The sequence below is a fragment of the Zingiber officinale genome, chromosome 11B, assembly GCF_018446385.1.
Source record: "Zingiber officinale cultivar Zhangliang chromosome 11B, Zo_v1.1, whole genome shotgun sequence".
NCBI classification, from domain to species: Eukaryota; Viridiplantae; Streptophyta; class Magnoliopsida; order Zingiberales; family Zingiberaceae; genus Zingiber; species Zingiber officinale.
The window spans coordinates 86,367,378-86,377,242 of NC_056007.1; the positions used below are offsets into that span (position 1 = coordinate 86,367,378).

General features: G+C 36.2%; 2 protein-coding genes across 2 annotated transcripts; one reads left to right on the forward strand and one right to left on the reverse strand.

The window, feature by feature from the left end:
• Window positions 1-397: 397 nt before the first annotated feature.
• LOC122034493 (uncharacterized protein At2g23090-like) lies at window positions 398-4,084 on the reverse strand. Its single transcript, XM_042593772.1, has 3 exons — window positions 3,862-4,084; window positions 3,709-3,749; window positions 398-787 (listed from the first exon to the last, which is right to left on the reverse strand). The coding sequence occupies exons 1-3, from the start codon at window positions 3,932-3,934 to the stop codon at window positions 668-670; spliced, it is 234 nt and encodes a 77-aa protein (XP_042449706.1). The 5' UTR covers window positions 3,935-4,084; the 3' UTR covers window positions 398-667.
• A 369-nt stretch (window positions 4,085-4,453) lies between these two features.
• On the forward strand, window positions 4,454-9,570 carry LOC122034352. Its single transcript, XM_042593565.1, has 6 exons — window positions 4,454-4,757; window positions 5,460-5,665; window positions 6,296-6,590; window positions 6,880-6,987; window positions 8,593-8,837; window positions 9,202-9,570. The coding sequence occupies exons 1-6, from the start codon at window positions 4,527-4,529 to the stop codon at window positions 9,296-9,298; spliced, it is 1,182 nt and encodes a 393-aa protein (XP_042449499.1). The 5' UTR covers window positions 4,454-4,526; the 3' UTR covers window positions 9,299-9,570.
• The last annotated feature ends 295 nt before the right edge of the window (window positions 9,571-9,865 follow it).

Consider the following 9,865-nt stretch of genomic DNA (forward strand, 5'->3'; position numbering starts at 1 on the left):
GGGAATTCAAAGGGTTCAAGTTTCGTACAAAATTATAAGAGATAATAAATATTAAAATTTGAGAATAATTAAGTGTAATTCTTATTAAATAAATTTAGATTTCATGCGTGTATCCAAACTTAATCAGTGAGTTTGTAGTTAAGAAAATCTAGGGTGCCTTTGATTCGTGCGAAGTCAAAATCTTGATAATTATTTAAAAAGCATTCGACAATTAAAACTACTTAAAACAGCTAAATAATGCATAGTTTCACATATTACATACACTCACTTTTAGGATTAGTCGGGTGACAGTTGAACGTTCTAGTTATTTAAAAAATTAACTTGACACTTATGGCAGGCATATCCAACTAAGCACAAGTTCAACAGATGGCAAATCAACCAAATTTCCCTGGCCATGTAAGCACAAGTTCAACAGATAACTTTAAATCATAATAGGAAAAGAAACATAGAACTTAAATAATTCCGACGTCATCTATCACAAGAACATAGCTTAGGGTACAATCATGACATTAGTCCCAGAAGCATGTTCAACACTCCAGAGGCATGAGTTCGAGATAAAGATGACAAACATAGAAGCAGACCGAATTAAGTCTGCACACCCTGTATTACCATACATCAACAGTTTACACACATCTGATTCGATGGATATGCTCTCTTTAGGCTGGAACTAGTTCTTAAGATGGGGGAAGCATTGATAGACATCATTCTTGGGATGCTTTGCTTCAGCATGTTCTCGACATTTGACCTCTGAAGTAGTACATATAAAAGTTTGCATGCATACCTTGCACTGGATTCACAACAAGAATCACGGAGTTACCAAATGAACATGACCAAGAAAAACTTCGGTAGAGCTTTGCATATTTCTACATATGGATCGTGCAATAAGAGAATTTTCAAAAAAAAAAAAAAAGTGTAATGCTGTGCTTTAACCACCAAAAAATAAGACTTGAAATGACATACATCTTGACACAACATCCATATGAGCTAAAAGCTAAAAGATTCGTCCCACGGGTAGCTGAGTTGGTACTCGGGTGCTAGATTGTCACAAGGGTTGAATCCCCGGAGAACAATCTCCCAGGGAATAAAATCTCTCCCACCTAAAGAGAGGCCGTTGGGTCACAGTGATTTATCTCTCTTCCAAATGCTTTGGGATTGGCATGGAGTGGTTGGATGAGTGCACCACCTTTTTGCCACATAAAAAGGAAAAGATTCTCAAATTATTGCTATCTAGAGATGCATGTGCCAGAAAAGGTACATAGATTCTTACATCCACAATAAAAGAATAAAGGAGTTATCATTTGGTGAGAATGAGAGACTGTCTTGGATTACTATTCTTCAGCAACAATCAATTAAAGTAGAAGGTGTGAGGAATTGAGAAAGACGGATAATAAAATTCTATTAAATGTCACAAAAATAAATGTAATCAATTTGAGTGTCACTACAGGTACTGGCGCATAAAGTTCAATCTCATAGTCAATCCAAAATAATTGGGACAGGCATAATTTGATACAAGCAAAGAAGATGACATTTTAAACAGCCAATATAAACTTTTTTAATCCAATATTTAATCAATTAATCATGACACAATATTTGTAACACATTTCTAACCAAATACTGTATCCGACCCATTAGCAGCAGAGTCCTAGAAGCCATGAAAAGTGTCATTTTGATTGCTAAATATCCAATTTAGTAATCACGATACAGAGAATAAAGCTTATTAGTGAAAAAATGGATAAGAGTGGGAGTTGATGTTAGGAATTTAATTTTCTTGGTTTAGGAATCCAACAATTTCTCGAATTCTCCACTTATCAGTTTATATATGCACTTTACAGTTCTCCCTTACCTACCCTCCCATCTCTTCACCTATACTTTCTTCTCCAATGCACAAAAGTTCACAGGGGAAGCCATAACACAGAAATTACCATATGCAATTGAAGAAACCACTCCATGTAAAATCAGCTACCTCACAAGCAAACAGGATGATGCTTATTACTAAACAGAATGACTTATAATTATAACTGTCAGAAAAGGTTTGCATAATTGCTAGAAGGAATAAACTTCTGCACTTGCTAAAAGAGAATTAGAAGATAAAAAAGGCAGTTGACCTGTAGTCCTATGTGAGCCGTTGCTCTCTAATGCTACCTTCAGTGGTCAGACAGACTTTATTTCTTTTTGGTCACTTTAAATCAAACCATGAATTGTCTTCTTTTAAAAGGCTTAAGTTATGATAATGTTGATAGAGGACATAGCCATCCTTTACCAATATGGCTTCCCAGTACTTATGCTCTTTGATCAATCCATCAAGTGTTGTTGGTGCTGGAAGTAACAAATTTGTGAAGAAAATAGTTCAAAGTGAAGGCGAAAGATGGTGGTGTATATCATATGCTTATGAAAGCGTATATGCAGATTCATATGTAATCACTGTAAAGATATTATTCATTAACAATATATTGTATGAATATATAACTATCATACAGTTTGAATGCATAAAACTAAATTCACCTATGAGGTATAGCAAAATGTAGACAAGATCTAAGTTTTTTATAGTGATCAACAGCTAAAAATATATGTACAAAAGCATCAAAACTTCATGTGCAGGTTGCTAGTCTCCTCTAAAAAGCATGAACATCATTGCATTGATCATAGTCATCACAGCCCTTGCTCTCTCTGTACTAAGTTGGAATTAAGCATAAGTGAACCTTGAGCTTCTTCTTTGTTGAGATGGCTCATAGACATGAAACATTTTGCTGGCCAGTTTAAATAACGATTCAAGTGTGACATTTTCTTTGTTTTAAACAATCAAATATGCCATCCAAGAAAGAATTATGAAGATCAAATTAGAGTTGTTTATGTTAGCGCAGGTATCTTCCTAATCCTCACATGGTTTCTGAATTATTTAAAAAATATATTTTTTTTCACTTATATTTATTTGGGTTGTCATGCCAATCAACTGATGCAATGGTACATCAGATTTCAAACAAATTAAGAATAGTTGTTCCAACTTTTATGCAGCTTCATTAATTTTTAATTTCAAAAATAATGAAATTTGTATTTGAATCTAATCTGAGTCTTCTAGCTGCTATTAAAAAAAAAGGTAAACTTTGACAAGTTCCAGATCTATAAAAAAAGTCACTGAGGTTGGATAATAAAGTCTGCATCACACAAATTAATACTCTAATCACCTGGGAACACGGAATTATAAATAGGTTTATCAATGGTGAACCATAAAAAATTGAAGCTTTGAGATAATTCGTTGTGTAGAAGCCTCAAATGGAAATGCAAATGTTATGATAGAACGGATTCATAAGAAACATGCATATAAAGGTTAAACACTTTGAAGATAGACCAGCAGATAAGATCTTCCACTACAGTAAAATAAACAGTCTATCGAGTTGTGTTTATCTCAGCTTTTTGGTTCCATGAATCTTACTTCTACATTGACCAAATGATATCTTAATTAGAGCATCCTGCCTGCCTCTACTCCTCAAATCTTCCACTCATTTTAATTCGATATAAGAAAAAGATCGAGCAAAAAACCCTAACTTCCAAGACCAACCATCCATTCAAACACCCATCACCTACCCGCTCAATCTAATTCACAGGCTCGAATCCAATAAATTCCCTTCAACTAGATACCAAATCGTCTTATAGACTAATAATCTAAACCAAAAATAAGGACGAACAAAAAAACATGACAAAAGAGCCAACCTGAATGTTCATAGCTTTTTTGTTCGATTCCAGTTGACTCCCTGCGATCGACGTGGGAGAAACAATATGAGACCATACAAAGTTACCAGAAAGATAGTTTCTATCCCAAAACAAATAAAACTATGTGATCCGAAGATAAAAAGTGGGACATACCCTTGGTCGGTTTGTTCTTCTCCAGGTTCCTCTCCCGCGCCGTCTTCGACTTCTGGCCATTGCCTCCACCCATCTCTCTTTTTTTCTGTGAACGGATCGAAGTCGATCCACGGGAAGGAGAGATCGATTGAGGAAGGAGGGTTAGGAAGGAAGAAAGGAAGGAAGGATATCAGAAAGGGGCGAACGAGACCTAACGAAACAAGCAGAAGGAATGGCAGAACGCGTAAGTGTCGCATCAACGGCTCGGATTGGGTTATCGTACGCGGGCACGGATAAACCCATCTTATACGCCTGGACCGTAAAACCAAAACTCTTCCCAACACCCGAACCGTATTACGTACATTGTCTGCAATCACTGGAGGGTATGGATTCGGGTACAACCTTACCCATTACTCAGATATTCCATTAGTGCTCTGCGGATCAGGTGTTGCCCTGGCCGAACAATGAGAGTTAACAATGGAACGTGGGTGATTTACATGAAATGTTTTTCGAGACGAACGGTTCAGATCATGCTGTTAAGATGGATCGCTGTGTTTCACTGAACATTTGATCTCTGATATGGCGATATGTGATGGCCATTGCCAATGCCTAAAACAGATGGATTCGTCGCGGGGGAATCGAGAAGGGGAAGGGAAGTAAGGCACGTGTTGGGTGGGCGACGGGGCATGCCGACCACCGTCGCCGTCCTCTCTAGGGCACTGCTCTTCCCGCGGCTCCGTCCTACTCCCCCGCCGCCCCTCCCACCGCCTCTTCCGTCGCTCGCTTTCCGACGGGCGTTCCGTCCGCTTCGTCTCCCCCCGACAGGGCTTCGATCCAGGCCTCGCCCACTTGTCCTCGTCGCCGCCTCCTTAGGTTCATCCTTCGATGAGATCGAATCACACGGAAGCTCCTCCAAGGTTGGATTTTTGTCCCTTTTGGTTTTCCCTTTCGCTTTGGGATTATCTGATCCCTTCTGCTGGTTGAGCCTTGCCGCATTAAATTAAAGAATGAGATTTCATGAATTTCAGTCATCGTTAGATTGTTTGTCACGTTTGGAATTATATAGCCGGAAGTACTACCTGTAGAATATTATTACATATCGGTGTTGATGAATTTCGGGATCTAGTTGAGATAATAGACACGAAGATGACTATTCGGCAGCATAAAATGAATTGGTAATGATAACGAATTTATTCTGAAAGTAGTTCCTCGTGGATTAAGTATTAACATATCCGCTTTTTGTCAGGAAAATTATCTGAAAACAATTGTTTTTTATTTTTATGTGCTACTAATGGAGGTATTACAAAGTAAAGAATCTCAAGGAGGTAGGTTTAGTGCTTGTATAATTATGGAGAACTTTGATCATCGAGTTTGAGTTGCTTAAAAATGTAAATTTCAAACATAGCTATCTCAAGCTATAAAATGGGCGTTGCTCAGTTCAGTTACCTGTTTCCTGGTTTGGTTATTGTTATAATCTAACAGTTCAGTTATTTGTTTACTCACCTTGTTTCCTTCCATAACTTTTATATTTGTGTTAAACTCTTTCATATTATACCAATTAAGTATACTTTTGTGTTCTCTCGAATGGTATCTTAAGTTCATTAACTTTTGCATTTCAGAATTCTATTATCTTAAATTTGGTTCAAGAGATAGAGCCTTTGGATGTGAGCCTCATTCAAAAGGATGTTCCAGCCAATACAGTGGATGCAATGAAGAGGACTATTTCAGGCATGCTTGGCTTACTTCCATCGGATCAATTTCAAGTCCATATAGAAGCCTTATGGGAACCACTCTTCAAGTTACTCATTTCTTCGATGAAGACAGGGTACACTAATGATGCAAATCTACCTTGTTGTAATTCCAACTTTTTTTGGCATACACTAATTGAAAAGCTTGTGTTTTCGTTCTTATTGATTCATTTAAGGTTAAAATGCTAACTATCAGAATTCTGTATTTTCAATTAATTTCTTTGGTAGAAACAACAACAAAGAAAAGTTGAATTCCTGGGCTATTTGTAATGAGAGACACATTTCTGTATTCAACCATGGGAAACTTACTTTCTTACTGTTTGTAATGAGAGACACTATCAGAATACTTACTCTCTGTGAAATTGTTGTTCTAGTAGGAATCACCTTTTAATCTCTCACCATTCTTAAATCTAATGTTGTTTAGATTGCAGAAGACTTTTTGCTGTTTGCCATTAAAAGTTATCATTATCAAAATCTAATGTTGTTTTGATTGCAGAAGACTTTTTGCTGTTTGCCATTAAAAGTTATCATTATCAAAATATGATTTTTTTTCCCACAAAAGTAGAGATCTCATACTTTACAAAAGTTGACGTCTGATCAATTTTGCTTAGGTTATTTTCTACATGCTTAATTTAGTATTTACATTGTGCATTTCCATTTTTAATTATTGCCTTGTAGATTACTTCAGTCTTTTATTTGTGTTGCAGGTACACTTTGCGCAGTGCTGAATATAGGTTATACCTTGAAAGAAATCTAGATATCATTGAAGACAACACTGAAAAAGAAAAAGCAGAAATTTTGAATGAAAATAACTCAGAGATTTCATTTGGCAAGTCTTCAAGAGTATCTGATTCTCCTGGAAGAATCAATACTCATGACAATCTTGAAAAGCAAGATCAAGCATTACGTGCAGATATCAGTATCAACAATCTTGGGGAGTTAACAACTGAAGTTCAAGAATACATTTCCTACATGCAATCTCGTATAAATCTTGCAGAAAAGGTATTAAGACCACTTATTTCTTGGAAAAGCATTGTGGAATTTGTCATGGAGAAAAATAAAATTACTTAGTGGGAGTTAGGCATCACAGATCTCTTCTTGAATAGATCTTTGTTTCAGAGTTCATAATGAATTCAATCTATACTAACTGCCATACATTGCAACTCTTAACTTTATTGTCTAGGGCCCTATGCTACATCACATTCATATGCACGCTTATTATAAATTTTCGTGAACCAATGATCCATTAATCTCCATGATTATGGTTTTCTGTGTGCTTTTGTACTTACAGGAGCTGCATGATATCAAGAGGAGAAATTCTGCCTTGCAGATGCAACAGTTTGTTGGAGAGGAAAAGAATGATTTGTTGGATTATCTAAGATCATTACAACCTGAGAAGGTTAGTGAGTTTTTATGTATGTTTGTAACATTTACAAAAGTGTATAATTAGCCCAGCTTGTTAATTTCTATTAACTAGCAGAATTTGGATTCTATATAATTGGGTGCTAATGCCTCATTATAGGTATAATAAAACCCTTTTTTTAACTGTAACGTTGACCACAAGCTTGCATTAGTCAATATTTTCAGCTACCTATTCAATAATCATCTACAACATCTGTTACAAACTCATGTAAGTTCACTCAGTAGGTCCTGCTAACAGAATGTTGGCATAAAAATATAAATTTCCATGTGTTAATTTATTGCCAAATACAATATGTGCTATCAAAAAAAAAAAGTTGTTGCCATGTGACCAAAAGGTCACGGGTTTGAATCTTGGAAACAACCTTTTGCAAAAAGCAGGGTAAGTCTGTGTATAATGGATCCTTCCCCGGGACCCCGCATGGCAGGAGCTTCGTGCACCGGGTTGTCCTTTTTTTTTTTTTTTTTACAATATGTGCTATCAGAACGATTTTATAGAGTTAGTAATATTTGTCAACTTCTATAGAGAGAACTCACAAAAAATACTCTCTACAATTATCCTCATAAACATTATGATCATATAGGTGTTTCACGTTTCTTCTTGGAAGTTCTTATTTTGGTTATATGATATGGCACTTTTACTATAACTCAACCATACCTAATGGGCTTCCCAGTTCAAGAAGTCCTTGCCACTAAAGGATTGGTAAAGGTCAATGGCAGCCATATCTCTTATAAGTGAGATGATGTTGGATCTACAAAATCAGCATATTATGCGCTAGAGTAATTGTATTCATGCACATATATAGTAGGGGTGAGAGGGAGTATAGGTTATCTGATTCGAAGTCCTAAATAATGAAGGCCTTTGCTTATGGAGGTACAAGCAACTTCCAGTGTAACTAAATGCCTCCCTGTTCAAATTGTCTAGTTTCTTTGACTTCTTCAATATCCTGATTAACAAGATTAGCCTTTTGAAACTCTTCTATGGTTTTTCCTTTTGTGCATTCACATTGGGGCTTGCCTATGAGATCCATTGATTTTGAAATGTCCGTAAACTCTTTTAGATAAATACTCCGTGTGTTGAAACAACAAGCTAATCTTCCTGTTCTTCCAAGAGTACTTGTACATGTTTCAAGCAAATAATAATAATATAGTTTCCCTTGCTACTTTTTTCTACCGAGATTAAGAACACATTTTATATAATGAACTTTGGTGTATTTACTGCATATTGCCTATAAAAATAGTAGTGAAATATTTTTACTTGTATTATCTATAAACTTAATTAAAATTGAAGCTACATTTTGAAAGAAAAAAATGATGAAAGATACTTGAAAGCTTATTTCTGTTTTAGTATTTCCTACTCTTTTTCCCTGCTGTTAGGAATGTTTTGGATAACATATTTCACAGCTTTTTAAGATGGTTGCAACCCGAGTGACCTTTGTTCAGATAATGAGAACAACTGATTTCTCCATGAATGCTGATGCTTGCCTTGGTTCTCTTGACCCTCTCCAGAGTTCACATTGGTGGGACTCTTTTTGCTCATTGAATTTGCTTTTCTTGTTTCTATAACAGCGTATAATTTGTCCAGGTTGCTGAACTTTCAGAGCCGACTTGTCCTGGTGTAGAAGAAGCAATCCACTCAGTTGTGCATGGCCTCCTTGCAACTCTTTCTCCAAAGATGCATTCCAAACCCCCTTATCTCTCTGATAATCCAACAAGTGGAACCTTAGGCGTTGGTAAAGATGACCATGAGGAACTTGTTGAGAACACTTCCACACAATTTCAGCCCATTATATCCATCCCCCGGGATTATCTTGCACGCCTTCTGTTCTGGTACTACAAATTATTATTTCATTGAAGGCATACTTTTGATTAGGCTAGTGAACTGTGACCTTTGTTTCAATTTAGTTACTTAAATTTAAATTGCTATAGCTAAATTGTTTTTATGTTTGTGGTTCTTTTGAAAGGGTGCATAACAAAAATGCCCTTTTGATTTCGTGTACAATGAAGATGGTTATTCTCTTAAACATACTGTTAGAATTTAGAGAAATTCCAGATCAAACTAGAAGTAGAATTTCCTAAACTCAAGTAAACGTTCTGAATCTAAATATTTGAATTGAGATGAAGGTCAAACTTCAACCTCTATACTAAAACTCTCCCTAATGATATCTTTAAGCCCTTGTTTTCTTGTGGTCAGGTGCATGCTAATGGGTCACTACATCAGAGGCCTCGAATACCGTCTTGAGCTGATGGAACTTCTGACAATCCCTACTGAGACAGACTATATCATATGAAGGCGATTCGGTTGCTTAACCTTGCTTCTTTGGTTCAGTAGAGAAAAAACATATGAAGAAGCTTTTCAACCCCTTGCACTGACGAGACGAACCACTCTTGTTAAGTTTGCACAAGTTCACATCAATCATTTGGAAGTCGAAGATGGTCTTTAGATTTGGTGATTGTAGATACTGATGACAAAAGATTTGAGAAATCAGAAATATGTATTTTTCAAACATCAACCTTTGTAAATTACCATTCTCAACTAGTTAAGTTACATCTGTTCATTTCATTTTGGTATTTGGAGCCCAGAATGGATTCTTATTTGCAGACTAGTGGAATAATGTTTGAAATCAGATCCATTTTGTTACTAGTCTCGGTTGTTTGCAAATCAGTAATCGATTTTACTAGATTTTTGAAACCAGAGATCTATATCTATGCTGATAAACTGTTGATGCAAGCCTAGTCAATTATGATGCAAGGGTGTATGTTATAGTTTGCTTGGCTAGTTAAAGATATCCGAGTCGGGTAGTCTGGCTCGGTGTTAGTAACTGTGACTCACTCTAGCCATTTCATATGCGATGGTA